Source organism: Dromaius novaehollandiae, chromosome 1 (genome assembly GCF_036370855.1).
Source record: "Dromaius novaehollandiae isolate bDroNov1 chromosome 1, bDroNov1.hap1, whole genome shotgun sequence".
Classification (NCBI taxonomy): domain Eukaryota; kingdom Metazoa; phylum Chordata; class Aves; order Casuariiformes; family Dromaiidae; genus Dromaius; species Dromaius novaehollandiae.
Window position 1 is genome coordinate 4900071 of NC_088098.1, and position 25531 is coordinate 4925601.

The following is a 25531-nucleotide window of genomic DNA, read 5'->3' on the forward strand; positions in this document are numbered from 1 at the left end:
CCGGGGAGATGCTGCCAGCTTGTTTTTCCTCTCTGCCAGCATCAAATGGTTAAAGATAAAAATTAAAAAAAAATGACAAATAAAAAGGAATAAAATAAAAATAATAAATATAATAAAAATAAAAATAATCAAGAATAATAAAATATTAACAAAAATAAAAATAATAAAAAATAAAATAAGAATAAGTAATAAAAGAATTAAAAATAAATAAAATAAATAAAAATAAAAGTAATAAAAATAAAAAATACAAAAAATACAATAATAAAAATAATAAATAAAAATAAAAATGACAATGAAAATTAAAAATAAAAATAAGGAAAATAAAAAGAATAAAATAAAAATAATAAGAAATACAAAAAATAAAAATAAAAATGAAAAAGAAATAAAAATAAAAAATAAAAATAATAAATAAAAAATAAAAATAAAAAAGAAATAAAAATAAAAAATAAAGAAATAAAAATAAAAAATAAAAATAATAAATAAAAATAAAAATAAAAAAGAAATAAAAATAAAAAATAATAAAGAAATAAAAATAAAAATAAAAAATGATAAAGAAATAAAAATAAAAAATAAAAGATAAAAATAACACGGCCAGCGGGGGCTTTTCCGCAGGCAGCCGCGCCGCGGCGGGGAAGGCTGGTGCCGGCGCGCTCCGCCCAGGCGCGCTCCGCCCGGAGCGGGGCCGGCGGGATCGCGGCACCGGCGGGATCGCGGCGCCGGGCGGCGGCTGACGGCGGAGGCCGGGCCGCGGGCGGCGGCGGGGCCGGGCCGGGGCCGGGGCCGCGCGGGGCGCAGCATGAGGGCGCGGCCCCCGCGGGCTCCCCGCCGGCGGCCTGAGCGCCCCCCGCCGCCGCCGCCGCCATGGAGGGCTTCGCCGCCCGCAGCTACGGCACCGGCGCGCTCGACAACCGGCCGCTCTTCGGCGAGACCTCGGCGCGGGTAGGGGCGGCCGCGGGGCCGCCGGCGCGGATCGCGGCGGGGGGGTGGCGGGGGGGGGGGTGGAAAGGAGAAGAAAATAACATCCTAAAAAGAAAGGGGGGAAAAAAAAGGATCCCGCCAACAGCCTCCCCCCCCCCCCCCCGCCAAAGCCACCCAAGAGGAAAATAATAATTAAATAAATCTAATCGTCCAAAGAAAATACGGCAAAGCCCCCCTCCCCAACAATAACCCCGCACCCGGTTAAAAAAAGACCCCCCTCAAAGCCTGCCCCGGAATAACCCCCTCCCCCAAATTCCCGGGGGGGGGGGCCAGATAAATACACGGAAAGACCCCCCAACAAATGAATAAAAAGGATCCCCCCGCAAATACCCCAAATAAAAAGGACTCCCCGAAACAAACCGAGTTCCTCCCAAGCCAAAATAAACACAATCCCCCCCCTGAAAAATGACACCCTGCAAACAACAACAAAAAAACCCTGCTCAAGCAACAAAATTAAAACGCAAAAACTCCCCCCCCCCAAAATGATCCCCCCGCAATAAAGAGAAAAAAATAAAAAAGCCCCCCAAAACCTCAAAAAATTGGGACACCCCCCCCCCACGCCGGCCCTCTGGCGAGGCAGGACGCCCCCCCGCGTCCCCCCGGTTTTAGGGGTGCCCCCCCGGAGCTGGGGGGGGGGGGGAATTGCTGCTGCGGATGCCTTCACGGCAATTGATCATTATTATTAAAATAATTAAATTATTATTGTTTTTAATAAAAACAGTATTTTTCTCACGATGGCGGCTCCTCGGTGGGCTTGCTTGGGGAGGGGTCGGTCGCGGCTGGCAGGACGGACAGACGGACACGGCGGGGGGGGGGTGCAGCCGGTTCCGACAGGTGAAGGCAGATGTAGTCTGGGTTTTGTCCCTTGGTAGGGCTTTGGGGGAAGTAATCGATATATATCTGCATGCACGTGTATATCTCTATGTGTGTGTATAAATATACGGACACATATATATTTGTGCATATATATATATATATATATACACGTTTACACACCTGTGTGTATGTATTTGGAAAGATGCAGGTGGAAGCTGACTGAGATAATTCACAGATGTCCGTAAGATCGGTCATCCCGCCTGCCCAGATACTTGGGAGCACTTCTAAAATGATAGTGGGTTTTGGGTTTTCAAAGCGAGCGATGAGCTCTAGGGCACGTGCTCGTGAAAGTGTGCCGAACGCGGACCGTTTCGGGTTGAGCGAGATGCTGAGGTTGGACCCCCGCATGGGCTGGCGGTGGGAAAGGCTGGCGGGGCGCGACGTCGCAGTGGAGACGATGCTCGCGCTGGTCCCGGCGTCCCAACTCCATGGAGTCTTTCTCTCTAGGAACGAAAGAAAAAAGAAGGTAGCACTTCCCTGCGTTCAGTATTTGCTTATCGCTTGGGTTAGGGAAGACCTCTGAGGTTTTTCTCGTTTAGATGTTAGCTCAGTGCTTCTGGTTTTGTTGTAAAAATGTTGCTGGCGTTACTGTGTACGAGCCAGCAGCCAAATTTTGAGGGGAAAAAAAGAATGATATGGGATATGAGGAGGCATCCAGGCTGGGGTGGGATCCCTGTCCAGGTGCTTTGGACCTCTACGGGGATGGTAAGTGATGGACAAACACGGTTTTGTTGCTACTTGCCGTTTCGAAACTCTCCTCACAACGTAGGGCTCAGGCGCTGCAAGCATTGGGAGGGCGTGCCGGCACGCGGAGGTGAAACCCTGTGCGTGGCTGTCTCCCCCGGCCCCAGCTCTCGCCCATCAGCGAGGTCCTGTCCCAATGGCGAGCTCTGGGCGTGGAGAGGGGTTTGCTGGAGCTGTGTCCTGGGCAGGGTTCCTGGTGGATGGTCCTCGGTCAGAGACTTTGGGAAGCCTTGTGGAGGATGAGGTTCGGGAGGGAAAGACCCCAAATCTCAAATGACCGAGGTTGAAAGAGAGAGAGAAACGGGGGAGCTCCATCCGGACTCTGTAGGATCCTCTGGTGTCCAGTGTTTCTGAAGGTACCTTCTGTGTAATTTATTGCCCTTTGCTGCTACCTGGATCAGGAAGACGTGTGTCCAAGCAGAAGTGTCTCCTGGGTAGTGCCTGGAGGTAGCCTCAGTGTTGTTCCGAGAGCTACCTAACTCTTTTCCATGCGGTACCTTCTGGACAGGAGAGGTCTCCAGTTGTAGTTAATCCCCCAAGTCACACGGAAGGTGCTGGCTGTCCTACCCACAGCTGAAAGTGGTTGCTGCTTTTCCAGGTAGGGAGCCAAGCTCTTACTTGCTGCTGCCAGAACTCCTGGGCATTTTGCAGGGGAATCGAGCGCTCGCAGCAAGCTGCTATGTCCGCTCTGTCCTTCCCTGTTGCAGAGATGTCCATCATTACTCTCACCTGACTGGGTGACCTGTCCCTGCTGAGCCGTGAGTGTGTGCACGTGTGCGTCCTCGTCTCCTAAGGAGAGCTGGAGTGTAGGCGTCCTTGCCATCTGGCAGAAAACTCTGCTTTTAAGTATCTGCAAGGGATGGCCAAGGCAAGGCAGAGTCCTTCCTGCTTGGCATGAGCTGCGTGGAAGAGCACAAGGCTGCAGTGAAACACAGGAGGAAAACCTGCGTGGTGTCTGCTGGCCACTTGCTGTGGCTGTGCTCGGTTGGTATCGGGCTTCCTCTCGCTGAGACCATGTCCCACGTAGCTGCCTTCTGCAAGCTGTGGCTTCCCCAGGTGGCCGGGCCAGAGTTCAGCCTTCGGTGCCAATTCATCAGGATGTACTAGGGCGAAAGTTCTTAAGCCCAAAGTACATGGCCAGAGACTAGAGATGGATGTAGAGGCAGAGGAGGTTTGGCTGGTCTGGTAGGTAGCTATCCTGGCATCCTGCTAGCTTAACTACTTGATCTCCCTTTATTTGTAAGAAAAGTTTTAGGAAGAAGGAAGATGTCTGACAGCTTTGCAGAGATGTCTTCTTTGGAAGAAAGATGTCTAACAGCTTTGCAGGCAGGTGTCTTGCGGGAATGCGTGGTGGTGCTGGTAAAAGTTTTGGCAAGTGGGTGATGGAGGCTCATGTCTTGAGTTGGCCTGGTCTGGAGCTGCCTTTCAATGCTGAATGGCAGAGTCCTAGGGAAGGGGGGATAGCTAGCCTTGAAATGAAGATATGTGGCTTTTCTTTTTCTTTCTTTTTTTTTTTTTTTTTGTGACAGAGGAAGGAAATGCAGTAGAGGAATGCATAAGCACAGTGCCAGCTAGGAAAGGGACCTTGGCAGGAGGATTTTGCATAGAAACGGATGGATCAAATGGCTTTGTCAGAGCTAGGGAGATGGATGCTGCTCCATGGTGGTATGAGAGGATCAGAACCGTGAGAGGAGCGTTTTTGGGCTAGCTGGTTGGATAGATCCTGGAGATCTTACAGCAGAAGTTTGGGAAGTTTAGGTGGGCCAAGTGTAACCGTTCAGCCTGAGCCCTCTTCTTTTGTGTGTGCCTTTCTAGGACCTCTAGCAAAAATGGTATAGCTACTGCAGAAGGGAGAAAAAGGACTTCTCTCTGCCTCGATATTTCTCCCCACCACCTTCCCACAGGCTTCAGGGACTTGTGCCTCAAAGACATGCCGTCCCCTGGTTCCCTGCTCCCTGCTGCCTTCGGCTGGGCTGTGGTGCAGGAGTCTGTGCCGTGCAATGCCGTCGCTATCAGTGCAAAGAGGTGTAGATTCAGCCTTGGTTACTGTGGATGCAACGCTGCCAAAAGCTAGGTGTGAGACAGCGCAAAACAAAAGCACCAGCGACGATGTGACACGTAAGAGGCAAAGCATCGCAGACGCAGGGTTTCTCAAGAAAACAAAGTTAAAAGTAGAAGCCACTTGGATTCTTCCGTGACAAGAACATTTAAATATAGCCGGGTGGGTGCTAATTACCGTAGTTTGGAAGCAAAATGCAATAAAAAGAGAGGCTGAGCCCAAGACGGGAGTGAAGAACTGTTGAGGACGTAACGGGAATTCCTCTTGTTTTGCAGCTGGGATCCTGGCCAGTGAGGCTGTGCACATGGCTCATCCGGTGTATAACGTGTATATATATATATGTACATATATATATATATATATACACACACACACACATGATGTTGTCTGTCGTTCCACGTAGCTTAATTTGGCAATAAATTAATACACCCCTTGTGACTGCAACGGCCTGGGGTCTCACTGCGATTACTGCTGATTGCTGTAGAGTTGCTGGTGTGACATATGAAAATGTCCCCTCCATCATCTCCAGAGCTATAGCGAGGTAACCCGCAGTTGTCCACCCTCTGGGGAAGCAAGTCTGTCCCCTCCCTCCTGGCAGAACTGCTCGGCTTTGGGTTCGCAGCATCGCTTCTGCTGGGTGAAAAGAGTAAAGCTGTCGCTGCCGTGTGCAAGGTGTGGTCCGTGCTGCCAAAGGTGGCAGTCCTGCCTCGGTTTCCCCATTGCTCAAGGCCATCTCAACCAGATCCCAAAGGATCCTGGACTCTGCCCAGCTTGGTGCCTTCTTGATCCCGTCTCCCCCCTCAGGAGCAGCTGGAGAGGGACCTCTCTCCTTGGTTGTCTGGCACAGTTCACTGCTCCCTGGGGATCAGGGAGCTCCGTGGGTGGCTCAGGTGCTATGAAACTATATCCTAAGTTAGCTTCCGTGTGCAAAGGGCTTATGCTGCACAGGTGACCTTCCAGCAGCGCCTGCTGGTGTGGGCTGCGGGCTTGCATGGGTTTTTTTTCTTTTTTTTCTTTTTATGGTAGCAGTTACAGTAATAAGGAAGTGCACAGTAATCCTCGAGAAGGTCCTGCCCGGATCAGCCGTGCTGAATCCAAGGCACCCCGGTCTGCGGGCGTCCCTCCTTGACCTGGGCCTGGCTCTGGAGCCAGGCGGCTTGGGGCGCTGCCGGTCCCTGCGGTTTTTTCGCAGCGCTTGTAGGAAATCCTGCTCCTCGCTGCCCGTTTCGGTGCGTTTCAGCGTGGCTGCAGGCTGCTCCCTGGGCGGTGTTGCGTCCTCGGGCAGGTGAAGGCTGCGTCGGCCCCAATCCCCTTAGCCGTCTCGGCTGCTGCTTAGGTATTTTTAACCTTTTTGCTGGGCTAAGCTGCCCGGGGAACGCAGCCTCGGCTCAGGGTGCCCATCCTGGGATTTCAGGATCAGTTGCTCTAATCTCCAGATCCTCCAATACTTCATCCTGCCGGGGGCATTTCTGGACCGTTTTGGCGCCCAGGGTGAAGCTGGGGGGAATTGGTGCCCCCAAATCTTGAGTTAATGAGGAGAAACCTAACGATACGTGCTGTTACCTGCGATACAACCTCTCCACGTGTGATCCTGCCTCCATCCCTCCCGGCGCGTCCGGGGAGGCCGTGCTGTGGTTGCACGTGTACTCGGTTGGTTTTGTAGGATGTTTGGCCATTTCTGCTCTGCGGCGGCAGCTCGGCTTCCTCTCCCCTGCTCTCATCCTGCTTTTCCGACCCTTCCTCCCCGGGGCGCGAAGAGGAGGCGAGTAGCCCAGCTGCTGAGCCCTCGCCACCTCTTTCATCGCCGAGGACCTGAGCCCGAGCGCAGGCTGCCTCCCTGAAACCACCCTGGCCAGGGTCTGCGGGCAGGAGCCGAGCGCACGGCGTCCTCCTGGGCCTGGGGCTGCCTGGACGAAAAGCCGCGAGGGGGAAAAGGGTGCGAGTTCGGCAGGGGGAAGCCGTGTGTCACCGCACAGCTCTTCTGCTCTACCTGTTTTTCTAGTGTTTTATTTGGGCAGCGAACAGTCTCGGGTGAGACTCTCCACTAAGACGCAGGTATCCTAGCAATTTGGGAATATTTTCTTTTTGCCTAAGTCGTTTTGCTGGAGGTCCTGCAGAAACAGTGTTGTTAGGAAGACCCAAACTCTCAGCCGCCCTCCTTACGATAAAGCTTTGATGTGGACTACTGCTGGGGGATTAAAATGCTCTTACGGTGTGACGGGTTTGTGTGCTCGCATGCAGAATAAATATTTGTTGGGGTTAAAACAGCCACAGGAGTGTAAAGAAACTCTCTTTACAGTCGCTCGCACGTCTGCTGGATCGTGGTCAATACCTTAATCGCGACCTTGCTGAGCTTAACCCTTCTGGCCCTGGTTAGTGGCCCACGCGGTGGAAGGGGACCGGGTTGCCCCGGCTGCCCTCCCGCGCTGCAGCCGCTGTCCCAGCTTTCTCGGGCTTTTGCCCGTGGTCTGGGTGCAATTCTCTGCGCTTGGATCCTGAACTGATTCACAGATTGGGGAAAATTGGGCAGATTGCTCGAAAGAAAAGCGATGGCCGGGTCCTGGAAGTCCGCGGTCCTTCTGCGTCCTTGCGTGCCTCGGGGGCAGTGGTGGAGGGTCCTGCTGGGCAGCAGGGGCCCTGGATCGCTTCCCGTTCTTCTGGAGAGCCTGTCCATATGTGCCTCTCGCTGACCATTTCCAGGGCTCCTTGGTCATGCCGTGGTGTATTGTGGCCCCCTCCCATCCCTGCTGTGACATGGGCCGTATCTGGAGTGTGATTCTGGGCCAGGTCGGTGTCTTGTGTGGCCGGCACCAAGTGAGACCTCACTTGATTCAGAAGCAGTTGATCCAGAAGTAGTCAAAAAGACAATTGCAGGCTAAAACCTGTTCCTGCTGCACAAGGGGCGCCAGGTCTGATTTAGCCAGCCCAACCTCTACAAGGTCTGTGGAGGTAGCAGAAGGGAAACTTGGCTTTGCGGCAGAGCTTATTTCGGAAGAGTTGAGTTGCTGCTGCTTGGCGTGCCTGTGCCTTGTGTAACGCGGGTCCTGATTTACTTGGTCCTCTAGATGTTGCAGGTTCACTGGTCTGTTTTATGGGTTTTTTTGCAAGGCCTATGTATAATTCTCTTCTCTCTTCTGCAGGACAGAATCATCAATTTAGTTGTTGGTGGCCTAACGTCCTTGCTGCTTGTAGTAAGTATCCCACATCATGTCCTGCGTTTCTTGTCTCCTCAGATGACAAGGGCAAAACCAGAGATCCTCCTATTATGGGACAGCAAAACTTCTGCTAACTAAACAGGGTGGAGTTTGGGGCTCCGATGGTCACTGGCCTATTTGTCATTTGAAACTCTTTGACAATAGGGGGAGAATACCTTTCTTCAAGCCATCTTCTGGTTTTTAAGATGTAGCTGTTTTCTTTACAATGAAATGCCCCAAGCTCCTGGGCAGATGATTGTACTTTTCAGCAGAAGATAAGACTGAGTGAGATGAGTCCATTCAACCATTGCTGGTTGTGCTCCTAGCAAATTCATCCTTGAATTTTTGAGTGAATTTTTTAATTAAATGCTTATGGCTGGGTGTAACACAACTGATCTGTTTTAGCCAGTGTGACGTTGTGGGGCTGATCACACTGCAAGACTGTCAGCAGGTGAGGACCTGAGCTTATGTCCGTGCTGTACCTCGGTACTGAGACCTTTCCTGGACAAAGTGTTTATAACCCAGGAGAGCTGGTTTACTTCTCTTTCCTTCTGTTTAAGTATAGATCTATATATGAGCTTTTTCCTAAGTCCCTTGCCACTTCGTCTCAAACTATACTTTCCCCCAGCTTTGAAGACAAGCACCGCCATCGTAGATGGAGATTTTCAGTTTTGCAGCACTTGGTGGTAGCAGCAGCTTTTGAGAGCCGCGACATAGGGACGTGTTAGGGAGAGCAAAGATTCAGGGAATCCGGCTGTCCATTGGCAAGCTCGTCTGAAGCGCTACTTGTACATGGTCAATGTAGACTCGTGTGCTGCTGTCGAGAACAGCGGGCAACACACACATGTCACAGGATTGGTGAGGGATAGCAGAGAGCATGGCCATAAAGACTGGGGACTGTATAAAACTGCCCATTAGAAGAATTTCAGAAGCCAGGTATGACTGCACACATTCAAGTAATACATTTGCTCTCCCTATAGCCTAGTTAAAAGGCAGCTTCGAATTTGGGTCATCACATTTGATCTTCTGAGCAGCCTTTCATCGTAGATCCTCACTGGTAGGATCTTTGACATGAAAAGATGAAGTAGAAAAATATATTTTTTGGACAAATTAGCATGGTTTTCTGGGTGTTTGGAGAACAGTTGCCAGAAACAAGACTCTTTAGATTGGTAACAAAGCTTTAATTGTTTTTTTTCCCCTGAGTTTGCAGTTTTGACAAAGTCCTTTTCCCCTAGTATCTTACATTTTGCTCTACTTCTTCACATTTTGAGAGTTAAACGTCATCCACTAAATTTGGTGGTAGGTGCCTCTGGCCCCTGCAACTGCTCAGACTGTCACACGTCCTGCCCAGGGCTGCTGGGGTTGCATGTTGGGCACCGGAGAGTGGGCGGCGGGGGTGTGTGGGTGTGTGTGTGGCTCTGTACAAGGGTAGGAGAGATCAAAGTGTTTCTTTGGTTTCCTCCACACAGGTCACTCTAATCAGTGCTTTTGTCTTCCCGCAACTACCTCCAAAACCTGTGAATATATTTTTTGCTTTCTGCATCTCCTTGTGTTGCATTTCTGCTGGCATACTTGTAAGTACCGCCACCTTTACTGTGCAATCTTTTGAGTGTGTGACTGTGTCTGGAATAGTAATAAAAACCTGCTTACATGGTTCCTTTTCCTTTTTTTCCTTTTTTTTTTAATACATATACATATACACACATATATATACACACACACACACTGTCCTAAAAAAGCTTTCCAGCATACAAAAATCTGACAGTCCTCCTTATGGCTCTCTGGCTTACTGTCCATAAATTTATGTGAAACACCCTGTTTGTGAAAGTTTGTCCCTGATTTCGCTCACTAATTCTACTCTTCCCTTTCCTGGCTGAGGAATCATGAGCTGCCAGCTGAAAGTAGTCAACTGCAAATGTCTTTGTTCTCCTTTTGTGCAATGTGACCAGGTGCAAATGACCAAAGACCCTGTGAGAGCAATTAAATATAGCATCTCTTGCAGGTGCAAGACATCACCATGATTGACCCACCAAAGTTTTGAGAAAGGAAACTGGACAGCAGAGCAATGAGATAGGGAAATGTAGAGATGACTTGTCCTGCAGAAGACCAGTGGTGGGTCAAAAGACTTGAAGTGGTGGGGCCAGCCTCACGCTTGCAGAAGTCCCTGAGCTATGGAGCCCAGGGAAATGACAGCAGGTGACATTTCATCAGGGTACTAGGTTGAGGTGAAGCGAGAAAACATTAATCACAGAATAACACAAAAGCAGAGGTTCTCTGCTGAACCGCTCTAGTGTCCTGAAAAAGTTGATCTCAAGCGTTGGAAAATGTGGTGGCAAGTCAAACTGGCTCATTCCTCTGCCATATTCTTTCAGACCCTGAGTGGTCTTCTTCCTGCAAATGTTTTGTGGCAAGGTCACTGCACTGAGATCCTTGCAGCTCACTCCTGTGTAAGATGGGACCTTGCTCTGTGTTGCCTAGTTGGTGCCAGTGATTCTGGTTCTCTGGTTGGCAGCCCCTACACAACCCGTGACAGACTGTGTAGTGCAAAACCCTGCCTTTGTCCTCACCTGTATGGACACAGCCACATTTGGGTGCTGAAAAACAAGTCACTAATACAGCTGACAAGATCACCCATGTCTTCATGCTTAACCTAGTACCAGGGCAAACCAGCTGTGTTTTGAGGGGAAACACCTTGCTGCAGTCTTGTTGGTATATTCCACAAGCCTGCTAAGAAAGCACAGCTGGTATTCCTTAATTTTTAAGGAACTTTACTGATTGCTATGCCTAATAATCTTCTCTAGGCAGATTAAGCAGGGCTGTTGGGGGGGGGGGTAAGCTCTACAAGTTGCTGGTCTGGTTACTGTAGAGTGTTGCCTCAGAAGAAATACCTATCCTTTTTAAGTAATACAAACTCATTCTCTCTTCTAGATCTACTGGTATCGACAAGGAGACCTGGAACCTAAATTCAGGAACTTAATTTACTACATATTATTTTCTATTGTCATGTTATGTATATGTGCCAACCTGTACTTCCATGAAGTGGGTAAATGACTGACATTGGGAATACCCAGCAATGATGCTACTGTATCAGACTGCTCTCAGCTCTACCTGAGAAACTTAACGGAGGATAGTGCCTGAGAGGAGAGAAGTGGGTTGTGCAAGGATAAACCAGTACATGATTTTCATGTAAATGTATATGTAATGTCCCTCTTGTTGGGGAGAATTATTGCCATAAGACATGACATTCTGCTTTTTTTTGAAGAGCTACTGTTGCACTTAATGAACATTCCAGTTGTACCAATGTTTCAGAATGGCACAAGCTTTTTCATTTTGGAAAAAAATGCATTTTTTTATTACTGTAAAAATAAACTGCAGCCCTGCAAGGATCTGTAGCAGTATAAATAAATGGCATCTTACAGTTACATAAGACAAATACTCTTTATTTTGTTTAAACTGAATATACAATTATTTCTGTTCCCTAGGCAACCATTTGAAACTACAACTTATTTTTCACATTAACAAAACCACAGACTGAAAAAGACCAACTCTGATTATGAAGAGCTAATTACAGAAATAAATAAAATAATTTATACATGAGTCTTTAGTTTCTATAGTTTTTTCTCCCAAACCCTAGCTAACACGCTGCTCAGCCTAGTGTCTGTTTCAGCCCTTGAATGTAGGGATTAATTCATTTCCTTTGCCTTAGGGCCCTATGCCCGAGTCCTCCCAGAGCTATTTCTCCAAGACTAGGCCACCTCCACACCATCCCCCATCTAGTAACTTGCTGCATAATTCACCTCTAGAGAGGTGGCTGGTAGTGTAATGTAAACAGCGAGACGGACACACGTTTCTATCTTATTTGCTAAAAACCTTCCAAAGTTACAAGCTTTTGGGCGATGCTGGTGGGTCCCAGTAGTTTCCCTTTCTCATAGACCTTCCCTTTTTATTCAGCTTGCTGTAGTGACGAAAGAAAAAAAAAAAAAAAAGACTTTTCACAACTGTTGTTTCTGAACTGTATCCACTGCCAGCAATGGACTCTTCAGGAACAAGCAGAGCAGGAAAACCCCATACGCATCTGTGAGTTGAGTCCTCCGGTGCAGAAGTACTGACAAACCAGATGAGATGGGAATACAGACCATTTCTTTATGAGGCTGCCCATGCTCCCTGAAGTCTCTGATGGAATACATTTCTTCCTGAAATGTAACAGTCTCTTACTCCATATGTTACAAGAGTCAGTAAGTGCAGAAATCCTCACCCATTCTTCATGAAACATGTGCAAACTAATTCTTGCTGCGGCACTAAGAGGCTACGGTCCACAATCCTTGGCTTCTGTCCAGTTTTCAAGATATGCAGTTCAGCACACTAATAACAAGTCTGATCAAAATTGACCACGTGGATCCTAGCAGTGAGCACTGCAACAGAGATTCTTTAAAACTCAAACACCTTGGCTGAAAAGTAGTAAACTGGGCTTCGGTTGGCTGCTCTGTAACCCTTTCCAAGTGAGGTAAATAGCCTGAGCAGAAAAAGTGCACTGTAGTCCTTTCAAACGGTAAATCTTGGTTTAAAGACATGGACTGACTGCTTTCTTTGGAAATGTGGCACAAAGTTGTTACTAATTTCACAATGCGAACATGGTCAATAGAAAAATGGACACAATTTACTGCTTCTCAGTGACAGCTCACTAAATCTTCAACATCCTTTGAATCTTCTGAATCAGGACTGCCCAGTGATGAGCCAATAATGTGTGACCCATCTCCATGATGCTGTAGGATAGGATCTGCCAAGAGATGCAGTACATTAGGACTCATTATTTACTGTGCTGTTGAAACAATATATAAAATGCATACTTTTGACAAGACAGAAAACTCAGCCTGAGCTTTGAACCAATTTTAAGCAACATTACATGAGCTAGTCAGTTCTCAATTACCAGTTTCAAGATAAGCCTTGAGTAATATAGATGCAACCTGTGTGATTTAAGTTTGGATCCAGTAGGTCTTACTAGCTATGGCCCAATGCTGACCCTCAGACGGCTCTGCAGTGAGATCCTTCCTCCGTAAAGGAGTATTTATTTAGGTGCGGCACTGGAAGAATAGATCTATGCTGCTTCCAAGTCTGGGCTGACTCTTGGCACTTGAGAAGTGTTGCACAAGCTAAAAAACCCTTTCAGATGAGTGCTGTGCAAACATACCCCCAGTAACCCAGCCTTTCACCATCTAAGATAACAAGCAAGCAATTGCACTTCAGACGCCTTTGGTCTTCTCTCAGATCAGAAACAAATTTGATTGAAGCACCAGCCATGAGGAAATGCACATTAAACAGAGAGTTACTCATTAGCCTATGTGTACTAATTCAAGGCTCCAGGATGAGGGAAGCCGCTCAGTTAAGAAGCTGCTGCTGTTCTAGTGCTTTTCCCATGAGGCTAAGCTGGATTCAGACTGATTTTCTTCTATTTAAGTAAGTGGGGTAATCAACTTGCTTACAAAGTTATATATTAACTTTGTAAATATATATTAACATTATATATGATGTTATATATAAACAGAAAGATAAGTATAATAATTACATGGAAAGCAATTTAAGAGAAAGCAAGAATCTATAAAGTGGTGTCTACAGGAACTCAGAACTGCCACACTGAATTGAAGAATCCTGCCTACAGCACCAGCTATATAAAGGAACCATCCTACCTGTTAGGGTTGTCAGGGGCAAGACTGATTCGTTGTCTATATCATCCGATGTCTGAATAAAACCATGGGAAGAAGGAACAATAAGGACAGTCTCATCATCTATTGTAGGCTGATCAACTTGTTCTTCTATTGTTGGGGAACCCAGGTCCTGCACAATGGAAAACAGAAGGACAGGACGTGAAAGGTGTATTCTTGGTAGCATAGACAGGAAAACCTGCTTTGGCCAGCCATACTCCATAATTAGCAACAGACTTCCTGGATGAATTGTATCTCATTAAATTGACGTGCCAACATCTGAGGTAGTTACCCAACACTTCCATGGCATGTTTCATCCTAGTGTAGGCAGCTAAAAATGAGATGAGAGGAACTCTACCCTGTGAGCAGCATAAAGGCACGTGAAGAGGAAAGGAGAGGCTGCAAAGTGGTGATAAAACATTCATTTTTAAGTAAAATATTCTGTCTATAAAAAGGAATAATTAATCTTTTCCTTTACATGCTATTTAGATAGATTTATTCTGAGATACTGAAGCAATACCTTTATAGTACTTAACAGCTCCACAATTGCTATTTATTATTTACTGCTTACCTGAACTTAATATTTTAGTTTCACAACTCCTGCTTCTCTGTTAAGTTTTAACTACTGGACTTACAGCTCAAAAGACCAATTTTAACTCTGTAGAGTGGCTCCAAACTTCTTTAGCTGAACCTTATTATGTCAGAAAATTAGCAGGACACTGATTCCCTCCAGGTTCAAGTTGTCAGTGTCCCTGTTTTTTCCTAGTTGCTGCTGCCTCCTCTTCCCAGGCTCTGGTAGTGCTGAAAAGGGAGTAATACATCTGGCTTACTCAGTGCCATAGCACACTCCTGTGGACTCCTGGTTCTGGGAATGCAGTGAAAAGACATCTTAGCTAATACTGCCAAAACAGGCACAGATATCTGGATTCCAGTTTGCATGTGTATAATGCTTAAGGTTTGTTCATGCATCAGGAATCACTGATGCGGAATGCTAGCAACTGCAGCTGGCAGGGTGAAGGCAGTTTTCAGAGGGAGGGGGAAATGTTAGAACAGCCCTCTCTGTTCAGGACAATCTTGAAGTTCCAGGCAGTTTTAGGAAGACTTGTTTATCTACATAGTTTCACAGTGTAGTTTTTGTAAAGACAGCTGTGTGGTAACATTACGTTTCTCCAGTGCTGCTGAAGAGCAGAAATTCATTAGCTGTGCTGCAACTCAAGAGATTTAAACTCAGTCCGAATGTGCACACACTCATGCAAGGCACAGTATGCCCAACCAGAAAAAGCAGCTTTCTGCAGAGAGCTCAGCTGGACCTCCCCATGATAAGCAGTATGTCGCAAGGTTTGAAACTGGGGAAAGGATGCGTGAAAAACTAAAAAACCATTGTGGCAAATGGGCACCTTTCCCAGCTAGAAATAATAAAACCCTGCTTCTTACTACTCACACCTACAGTGATAATACAATATTGGCAAGTGCATAAAGATAACACTGACTTAAAGAAAGCAAAATTTAGAGAAATTTTTCTAGAGCAGTTTTTCACTTAGAATCTCAGACAGTTCTCTCTCTCCTGAAATTGAAACGTGTCAAACTTGAATCCAACTAGAAGAATAAAACATGAGAATTACAAGCCTAGTTTTTTTTGCACAGAATAAAGTTTAATACCTCTTTAAATACTGTTAGCCATAAGTAATTTCTATGAAGTTCAGTTAGGAATTAGCAAAAATGTACTGACTCCTGTTTGAGAAGCTGAAATTTTGAACTGAAACCTGATGGGCTGCCTCAACCATCACAAATTTTATCAGAATTGTTTAAACTACAAGACAAGAAAGAGGAAAATCAAAGAAGAATCTCCAGCTTCGTATGTATTCAGGATACAAATACTTCTGTAGTAGCAGACTGTTGAGGCACACAAAGATTCTCCTCTTAATAAGAGCATAATGAATATGCAGTGTCTATTTACCTTCACAAAGGCAAAGCCTAACAAAGTTCAAGCATATTAATAGTGGATTTTTAGTCCAGAGTGGTAAAACAGAGTTACAGCAACTGTAAAGCATATCGTTTGGAGAAGAGGCGAGGGTATCTGAATCCACCTCATCTCTTTTTGCAGTCTGACCTAACCAAGCTTTTAAGGAAAGGTATTTTCTACCCACCAATGAAAGTGTCATATTTTTAATACCCCTATTTTCCTTGTCTCATTCATTATGATAGTTCCAGCAAATGTAACATGGAGGAATTTAGTACAAACAATCCAAATGCCTCAATTAATTTGGATAACCTTGTGTCTGCAACTGACTAAAACTGAGGCCAGAGAAAGACTTGGCTTATATGCTTTTCATTCCAGTTTAACAACTATTGAAATGGTCTACTTTGCTTAATAAAAGCCCTCAGAAATGGAAGCTGTGATGCACCTAAAGATATATTATTAGATTCATAGAGCATGAGTGAAATACTGTACCTAACCTCCCTTGCTCTGTAAAGTACACGTTGGACGATTTTACACCAGGTTTAAAGCAACAGCATCAAACAGTAATCAGATGAAGTCCACTGTTAGGTGCCACCACTACTCCAAGAGTCACCTGATCACACAGATACCTATTTTCCATAGTCAGCAGGCAACATGGCCTGAGCAGTGAAGCAACTCCACAGCTAGTTGATGCCCCAGATCAAGCCAAATCTAAACCTTAGTCCCAAATTAAAGCCCGTCCTTTTCACATCCATATAACATTAACGAAACTCAAGCAGAGGATCTGAACAAACTGCTCTTAGAGCTAAGACATGCATGAAATCACTGGCGTATTCATATTAATATCTTGACATAGAGGTTCACAGAGATAATGAAATCATTCTCTCTCCATGCAGAGAAGGGAAAAATTTCAGGTATCACACGCTTCCTTACCTCAGTGACATAAGTGCTGGTTAAATCAGTGTGAGAATCCTCCTCTTGCTTCAGGCTGGCCTCTGAAATCTCCTCTTCAGTTCTTACCATAACCCCATCCATCAGTTCATTACTATTCCTGCCACTAAATTTGGAGGCATCATCTTCGTTGTAGGCTGACTGCTCTTCATCACTCAGCTTGGACTGGTGGATATCATCTGGGAAACTATTTGCTTCTAAGGTGTCGGGAGGATCTGTCAAGTCAGCTGACTGAATGTCTGAATCAACAGTAAGTTCTGCCTGAGTGACAGAGGAGGAGATATCTTCAGCAGCAACGGTGCGGATTATGACACTTGGCGTGTGGCACTGCACTGTGACATTGTCACTTGTATTTAACAAGTGCTCTGGCTGTAAGCAGTATTTGGAAAAAGAAAAACAAAACAAAACAAAAAACTTAGAGACTTTCCTCCAAGTGTCTTAAACCTTTCAACAAACAAAGCAACTGAATTCAAGAAAGTCATTATTAAGTGTAATTTAAAGGTTTACATATACAGTACATCAGCCCAGATCATCTCTTGACCTTTCATGGAATTAAAGAATTTGCAGACTGGCTTTAACTGTTCTATAATTCACAAATAAATATGTAATGTGAAACAGAGGCTAACTTTTCCAATGAGGAGGACTGTCCTAGATGCAAAAGGTCAGAGCTTTTTTTTTTCTGAATTTTGAACACATTTATTATGCAATCTTCAACTTGCTTCCTTTTCTCTCCCTCCAATAAAGAGTAGTACAGTCACTACTATACAAGTTTTGTGAGGACCAACACACATTTGTGAGCATGACTGAAAACAGCAGGAAAAAAAAGTAGTATTTTGTTTTGTTGGGGCTAGTCAGTAGGTGGAGACATCACGTTTAGCCACAGTAGGAACTATCCAAGCTGTTTCCAAGCAACATGAAGTTGCTTTTGAAAAACATAAAAAAATAAATTCTCACTCTTCAGTGAGAATTTTAAGTGGTCAAAGTAACATTGTTATGACTTAAGAACCCTTTTACAACCCTAATATGTACAAGGTAAGCAGGGGCCTGCATTGTTATGTTACTTTCACCACACCCCCAAACTTTAGTCTTTTTGCTGCTCAGAATACCTACAGATAAGGCATGAACTATGATCTGCTCTGGGGAGGCTGGAGCGGCAGCAGCTGTTAGGGTCATGGTAGGACTAGTTGTCAGTGTTAAAGGAAGGCCTTGGCTTGAGCTTGTCTGTAGTAGGTATGTACCTGGCGTTCCGGTGGGCTGGAGATGGAAGGACTACAAAAGATAATACGAGTTTAATACCCAAACATACCGCCTTCCTGGGTCACAGTTAGCATGCTTATTTACAGGTAGATCTACAGCAACTACTTAGCTACAGAACATTCTCTAGCGTGACAGTAATCCCCCTGGAAAAAAACCCAAATCCTACTGCCCTGATCGCTGTACTGAACTCAAGAAGTATAGAGAAACTCATTTACAGCTTTAGGTTACTGAAACAAGTATTAAGGCTGAGTCACACATGTTGTACAACAGCAGGTAAGAAAGTTAAAGGAAAAAAAATACAGTTAAATTGGAGGAGGGGGAAAAAAAAAGAAGCTTTTCTCAGCTCTTACAGAGGACTGACTTTATAGTGAAGTAAATGCTGGTCACAACATAAAATTCCCATGAAATGCAGTAACTGTTACCCACAGGTAAAATTAACCCTGGCTTGGCCGAGAGGGGTGGGCATGATACAGATTCTACTAAGGTCCACTGATGCCCTTAATGGGACCAGAACTGGGCCCGAAGGAAAGAACACGACAAAAGGTGCAGCAGTGAAAAGAGGAGAGACTCCTGACTTTGTGAGTGTTGTTCTTACCAAAGACTGAAGGCCATATATGCAACTCTTCCTAGTAAATAAAGACAGCGTCCTAACAATCCAAGATGCAATACTAAACTTACTCTTAACACTAAGATGAAAGAGAAACTGCTATTAATTACAGTACAATGGAACTGAGGAGAATCTTTACTTGCTGGGATCTTGCTCTAGCTCTGTTATGCTAGATTGCAACCAAAAAGACAAGGCATAAAGGAAAAATTCATAGCATTAAGACAGATTTAAAGCATTTAGCTGTAATTCACAGCCCTACTGAATTACATGTTTAGAAACAGACTTTGCTCTGAACTTTTAAGTTTTAGATCAGTTAATTTTCCCCTCTTTCAATCTCTGTATGAATAAAAACTGGGGGGTGGGAATACACAGTTCCATAATCTAAGAAGTAGCTATGCTTAAAAGTACACAGTAACAAATACCAGTTCTCTGTTACTTACTGGAAGAATCTCAAAGGTCTGTAGCGTTCCACTATTTAGTGTTATTGTCTCAGAGTCAACAGCAGCAGCAGGGGAATCAGTTGAGGCTGCAAAAGGAAGGAAAACAGAAAAAGAACATACGTAAAGCCCTGCAGAGAACATAACATACAATAATTGCTACATAGCAGGATATCATTACTTCCAGTAATAATAATAAGAAAACTGGCAGCAATCCTAATGACACAGTTCTCTAATTTGTACCTAAGACACAGTAGTATTTAAAGAAAGCATTCTCCAATCCAAAGGAGCAAAGGAAAGAAAGTATAGTTAAACTGCCCAGGGACACAAGCAAACTGAAGTTAAAGAAGTAATCAGATATCATGTGATCTAATTATTTAACATTTTAATGAGATTTGAAGGAGGTTCTAGTTAAACTATATCCTTTGACCCATGTATTACTTGTTTTAAACCAGTGTCAGGTTTAATGTTGCTATGCTTCCTGTTGACCTCTATTTTTCATTACTTTTGTTCTTTATTTTTTCTGCCATCCAAAGTGTGTCCACCCCGATGAAACATGAGGTGTGCTCCAGAATACTTGCTTATGCTACGTGTTGCAGCTGTAGTGTATAAAAGCTATAAGTACCCTTACTGCAGGTGTGTGACTATGTAGTTACTGCCATTAATTCTAAAGGTAACTAAGAAGAAAATTAAAGTTGGTTTAAGTATCAGACATTCCAAGATCACCAGGTCCAAACAGTTCATACCACAGGCTTTAAAAGATACCAAAAAAAACTCTTCAGTGCCATAATTATGATTTCTACTTACTCTTAGGAGGGGGAAAAAATCAGAAAGTTTCAGGAAGCTGGAGATTAATATTTTGCCTGGGATTATCCAGTAATTCCATAAATACCAAAAGGGCAAGAGACCTAAATGACTACAGTAGTGTTATAAGCACTGGAAACTTGGTGATCTCAGAATATGCTGCTTCAAAGTAGACTAATTTTGGTATCCAAGACTGCATAAACTCTGATTTTGAAGCTTTTTTTTTTTGCTGTAGTGGCATGTTCGCAGCTTCCCTCTGCAGACTCCCTGGCATCCAGCTGCAGATAGCTGTGAAGTGTGGCCTCTCTCTTACCTAACCATTTACATTCATAAAGCAGGAATTACATATCCGAAACCTTGAGCCTTTTATCAAATGCAGCTGAAAATGGCTAATAAGTTAGCTCTTATGGGATAGGCAAACAGACAGAAAAGACAAAGTTCAATTTGATCACATGAACAGAAATTCTTTAGGAAAGCAGACTGAAAAAGGGAAAAGAATCCAGTAACTACGAGCTTGTTAGGCACAGAGGCAGAATAACCATTACAGGATCCAATTCCTGCAAGGCTGAAAGTCACAGAATGCCAGTAGATCTTCTCTGCTCACCAAAACCCAGTAGCTTTGACAAAGCGTGGTTGAAAGTATGAGGCTACTAACATGTTACTAAAGATAAGAAGGTTTGTGACTTGGTGTTGCATGACATTCTTATTAAGAAACACACCAGGTAAGATTAAGATAGCACTTAATAATAGGCTAGCATAATGTAATTACAAACAGAAGATTGCTTACCAGGTGCCTTTCTAGTCAGACTCTGGAAGAATCAGTTCTTGGCCTGTTTTAAACTTTGTAATCAGCAAGACTGAGGCACTAAATTTTCCTAACAAAATTCACAAATGACAAACTGCAGAATAGTAGGCAATAGAGAAGAAAGGCTTCTCTCCTTCAGACTAACTTCCTTAATCTCAACTTGTTTTAGGATGGCAAGACCAATGCAGAACTAATAAAACTCTTACAGATGTGTTTACCACTCCATCATCATCGTAACATAAGAAAGCTATAGCCTTCACTGAAGGACAGTGATTCATGTGTTTCAACTACTTACAGACATGCGTAATCTGGACTGGAATTTGCAAAGCTGCCACCGGGCTTGGTGTGTTGCCTGCATTCTCCTCTAGGCGAGCCACTCGAATCTGTACGTGCTGAACGCCCGAACTGGAATTAGTGTTTGGTAATCCACTTCCAGACTTGTTCTCCGAAAGCTGGTGCCCTGGATTGTTTTTTTGATTCTCATGAAGTTGTTTAAGACCCTTTATTAGCACTGGGAGAAAGAATATTCATTCTAAAGCATGCCAAAGAAAAGCATTTGAAATGCTACATGTGAGATTTATTCAAGATGAAAACAAAAAATCTTTCTGAATTTGGAACCTGAGTAATTTATAGGTATTTCAAATAGAAATTTAGTACACACATAAAATACATTTATAGTCAACTATCTGGGTGAAGTTGATTTTCCTCAAGAAACCTACATGCTTTAGGATGCTTGGGAAAAACAAAAAGCTGATACAATTTTCAACCTCTCTAAAAACGTGTACAGTATCTTCCCAAGTTACAGTCAAGCCCCAATATCAATAGTTGTGTAGTTCTACAATCAGAAATAAAGCCTCCAATATTGCAAAAGACGAAAGCAGATTTGTTGAAAAGGTTGAGAGAAGTGTGACTGTAATTAGGGAGCAAGAGACAGAATTAATCTCTCAACGGCTACACTGCAATTCTTCATCTGCAGATAAAGTGGCGGATGGCTCCAATAAAATTACCTACTTCTTCACCGTAACCACTGTGGTCCCACTGAGGGACCAGTCTGTTTGTGTAAGGTTGCAAAAGCTCAGGCCTCTGCTTTTCTACCATTCGACTCAAGGAACTGCTAAACATCTCCCACTCTTGACCGCATGAGCATTTTATCTGGGGAATGGGAGTAGATCCTGTTGATTCAGTGGTGTATTTATATTATCAATTATTTGATGGAAGAGCTGTCCATTTATATGACTTATGCCATATTGAGCATGGAAGGACTATCCTCTCAATTGCAGCCTCTAGGCATGACTAACACCTAACCATGCTGAGGACCACAGCAGAAGTGTCCATTAAATTATGCTTTTCGTTATGACATATGACTCTCCTCTGGGCTGTTTTTTTCCTCTCCCCAAGACAAAGAAAAGAGGACTGAAGGAAAGGTCATGGAGACTGAAACACCCTTTGGCTAAGACACAAGTCTTTCTGGGCCAAAAATGAGAACTATTAGAGAGATCTGAGGACCTTTATACTCCATTTCTTCCCCTCCTCTCCATTCTGCAGCCAATACTAAATCTACATTCTGTCTACAAGTAAAAATCAGCACCTCAAACAGATTATATTTTAACATTTTAAAGGTAATAGATCTAACCTGAGGTGATATTGTTAGGCTGCAGATACATATCCTCTTCCAGCTGAAGAGGTCACTGCCCTCCATACCAAAGACCATCATCATCCAAGATCTGCCAGCTGAGCTGCTTATATACTTGCTCTCACCTCAGCCAAAATGAGGGGAGTTGACAAAATCTGTTTCAGTTGTATTGTTGGCTTGTTTTGACTGAAACACCTAAGGACTGCTTGTGGGAGCAACTCAGCCAGCAGATCCAAGGGGTCAGTAACTTCCAGCAAAGGAGCAATGCCCTCTTTCACCAGCAATGCTGTAGGTAGACAACAAAATGCAGCCTTATTCCTTTGACATTTGTGAAGAGAGCATTCAGAAGGGAAATGCGCAACTAGAACGTTACCAGGGAATGAAACGTCTTTGTGGTTTGCAATCTGTCTTTTAATGGTCCACCATTTGCTCCGAAGCCACTGTGGTGAGCGGACACTAGTCCATCCTTCAGCTAGTAAATCCCAATTGATGTCATTTTCATCGGAAACTTCAAGTTCCGCTATCCTGACAGAATACAGAAAAGATTCATCTGTTAAAAACTACCCTCCAGACTGGAAAGGGTGTTGCACATTTCTGGTCTTGTCACAGTAGCAGAGGCAAAGTGGCATGCTATTGAATAGTCCACCAGACCTCATGAATCGACATAGGCTTCCAAGGCTCCACGCTGCCAGAGGTCAAGCAGAATCATAAACAACAGAAGATGGACTAGACCTGTTAGATCATCCAGTCCATCTCCTTGCCATGCAGGATTATTCTTCATATTACACATACATTAGGGTTTTGACCAGATTATTGTTAAACATTCCAAATGATGGTACTTGCAACTTTTTTCTTTGGAAAACCATTCCCCAAACATCTCCAAGGCAGGAAATAACTTCTTGAGATTCACTCTCAACTTTCACTTAATTAATTTCATGTTATGATACTTAAGTTACTTCTGTTTTCTCCTAAATAACACTCATCCATCCTTAACATGGATTTTTGCCTCCTCTCAGATGCTTCTTAGCCAAAGTAGATGAAGTTAACCATAATATTAAACCATTCCTCAGAAATCAATCCCACCAGGCTCTCCAGGTCAGGGAGTCTTCACAGAATTTTAGCAGATGTTATGCACACACTGGATTTTATGAGAATCTGTTTCAATTAGTTTTTGAATTGATAAATATCTCTAAATTGCCTCCAGCTCATCTGTACCTGGAGCATATCAGAGATGTGCGCAGTGAGAAGGGAAAAGATTTTTGTGAAAGTTAAAAAAAGTGCTCTTCACAAACCAAGCGATAGCACTGAATACTCTTGCTAGATTAAAAAAAGAAAGAAAGAAAGAAAGAAAAAAAGCTACCAAAAAACAATCCTAATGGATGAGTTAAAGATAACTGGACAGACCAAAACAGATTCTATTTGCATAGAAAAATTAAGAATTATAACCAGCACATACTGAAATGTACAATCAAGTTTCTCATTTTGAGTTCAAGTCACACAGCTTCAGTAAATTAGTGAACAGTGCTCTGTAAATAATATTTAATTCTCTATGTGTCTTGGCTTTTTATTACCACCCAAAACTATCAATCCATAAAAATCCACTGGCTAAAAAGCCTGAGTTAAAGGCATTCAGAATGGAAGGAGGACTGGAGAGATCAAAAGATTTCCAAAGAATTACTGAGCTTTTTACTACCAGGTTGCTAGATCAAATGTAGTCATCAAAGGTGCTGAAATCCAATCAGTGTTTGGTGGCCTACATGAAATTAATTTGCAGTCTCAGTTTAGTTCTTTGTAGACAGATGTCCACATCACAGAAACCACCACCACACTTGACCCTTGTTGGTCCTCTCAGCAGAGAAGCCAAGGACTGAATGGGCAGGGAGACTGAACTACCCTCCAGTGTAGGGTTAAAGCGCATTGGTGGGGCAACGTGTGGGGAGCTTGCACGGTCGCTGCCTGTGCTGTACCTGTTCTGTGGAATAAAGAAGACTTCAGTCTCCAGGGCTTTCAATCTGACACCTTTCACGAGCACTAAAATTCACTAAAAAAACAAAAAACAAAAAATACGTTCAATAATAAATCTCTGGGAACTGTAAACACAGCAGTGATTTTCGGAGGGTTCTAGAGTTTTTAGTGTCTAAGAAACCAGCAAAAGGGACCCCAGCGGAATCCTGCTAGTGTCATGTATTATGATCCTTCTAAAATAATGAAAATAACAAACCTCAATATCAGATTTATTTCATCTTCCTTGGTCCACTCAGTTCCCCCACTTTGTTTCCAGTTGAGATAGTTGAGCCACTTAGAGCGGCATTGCTTTTCAGAGCGTGTTCCAACCCGTTCTGCTACGGCAGCCCACGATACACCTTGTGTGACAATGTCACCTGGTTCTGTGCTAGTTAGCTCATGCACTACTTCTGCAAGTCTTTTTTCTTCTTCTTCTGTCCACTTCCCTGAAAGAGAGAAAAGCCCTCCAAGTTAACTAACAGCAGATGCCACCTGGAGATCTGATCCATCACATGTGAACAGACATTTATCTTCATTGCCTAACACTTTATTCAAAATGAAAGTACTGACTTGTGCAGAAGATATCACTGTTCTTACTAGCAATTTACATTACATTCATCCTTGTTTAACAGATGTATACTTCCACTGTTCTGCTGTCAAGTTCCTTTCTCTTCTCTTCCTCTTTCAGATTCAAGAACTTGACAAAATATTGACCAAAGCAAACTGGTCCAAGCTACCTGAACTATATTATTTGAAGTAAACTAAGCATGTAAAAGTTTAGTTTACAGTAATTACATGAGCTCTGACTAAATTTTTCTTCCATGTGAATACATACATTTCAAAATAAAGAACACTTTAATCCTAAACTGAAGCTGTCTCCTGACACCTCCATATACTGTATTTGCCTATTAACATTCAGTGCAAGAAGTACTTTTTAATCCACCTCAAAAAAATATGTTCCAGTAGTCTCATATGACGGATAATGGACTGCAAAATTAAACAGGGTTTTCTGATCTTTAAGAAAGGAAAACACGAAACCCCACACCACACATGTTCCTAAAATCTTCCCAGATTTCACATTATAACTTACCTAGTTCAGAATTATACACCTCTGAAAACACCATTCACAAAGGCAAAGGTGGCACAGTTTTAACTAGAATAGCTATTATTGACACCGGCATTTACCTCACCTGTGTTGCAGGTGTCCTTCATCAATCTACATCGATCTTTTACAGATGAAGCACTTCTCCCCAGTGCAGCTCCTATTGTGGCCCAATCGTTACCATGCTTTATTCTCAGTCTAAATGAAAACAGGCTCATTAGCATTATACCCTGTATGAAATTACCAAAATACCAATTACTCTCTAACAGAAACAGGATATGGGCCATTTATAGGCTAAAGAACAGAATGGGGAGTCACTGCAATACTACAGTATGCTTAATATTTGCTGTCATCACTGCTAATTTTTCCATTTGTTTCTGAAAAGTCCTTTGGGCTCGCTAAGACTCAGGATGCTCACTTC

General features: G+C 43.8%; 2 protein-coding genes across 3 annotated transcripts in view; one reads left to right on the forward strand and one right to left on the reverse strand.

Annotated features, from left to right (window-relative positions):
* Window positions 1–787: 787 nt before the first annotated feature.
* On the forward strand, window positions 788–11448 carry TMEM243 (transmembrane protein 243). Its single transcript, XM_064504894.1, has 4 exons — window positions 788–939; window positions 7798–7848; window positions 9321–9425; window positions 10780–11448. Exons 1-4 carry the CDS (start codon window positions 862–864, stop codon window positions 10900–10902), a joined length of 357 nt encoding a protein of 118 aa, XP_064360964.1. The 5' UTR covers window positions 788–861; the 3' UTR covers window positions 10903–11448.
* Window positions 11276–25531, reverse strand: part of DMTF1 (cyclin D binding myb like transcription factor 1) — a 31299-nt gene continuing 17043 nt past the window's right edge. Inside the window, exons 9-17 of one of the 2 annotated variants that reach the window (XM_064504879.1) lie at window positions 25199–25308; window positions 24226–24454; window positions 22378–22529; window positions 20667–20882; window positions 18766–18851; window positions 17572–17730; window positions 16444–16830; window positions 13536–13683; window positions 11276–12628 (exon numbers count right to left, since the gene is read on the reverse strand). In XM_064504879.1, the coding sequence (XP_064360949.1) occupies window positions 12519–12628; window positions 13536–13683; window positions 16444–16830; window positions 17572–17730; window positions 18766–18851; window positions 20667–20882; window positions 22378–22529; window positions 24226–24454; window positions 25199–25308 (1597 nt within the window). In that variant the 3' untranslated portion in view covers window positions 11276–12518. The other variant, XM_064504885.1, reaches the window with a different exon arrangement.

What these genes read in the sequence shown, in the direction of transcription:
- TMEM243 (XM_064504894.1), top strand. Translation starts at nt 862, where the DNA reads ATGGAGGGCTTCGCCGCCCGCAGCTACGGCACCGGCGCGCTCGACAAC. An exon ending in TCGGCGAGACCTCGGCGCGG is followed by an intron (nt 940 to 7,797) that starts GTAGGGGCGGCC and finishes TCTCTTCTGCAG; the next exon opens with GACAGAATCATCAATTTAGT. An exon ending in GCATTTCTGCTGGCATACTT is followed by an intron (nt 9,426 to 10,779) that starts GTAAGTACCGCC and finishes TCTCTCTTCTAG; the next exon opens with ATCTACTGGTATCGACAAGG.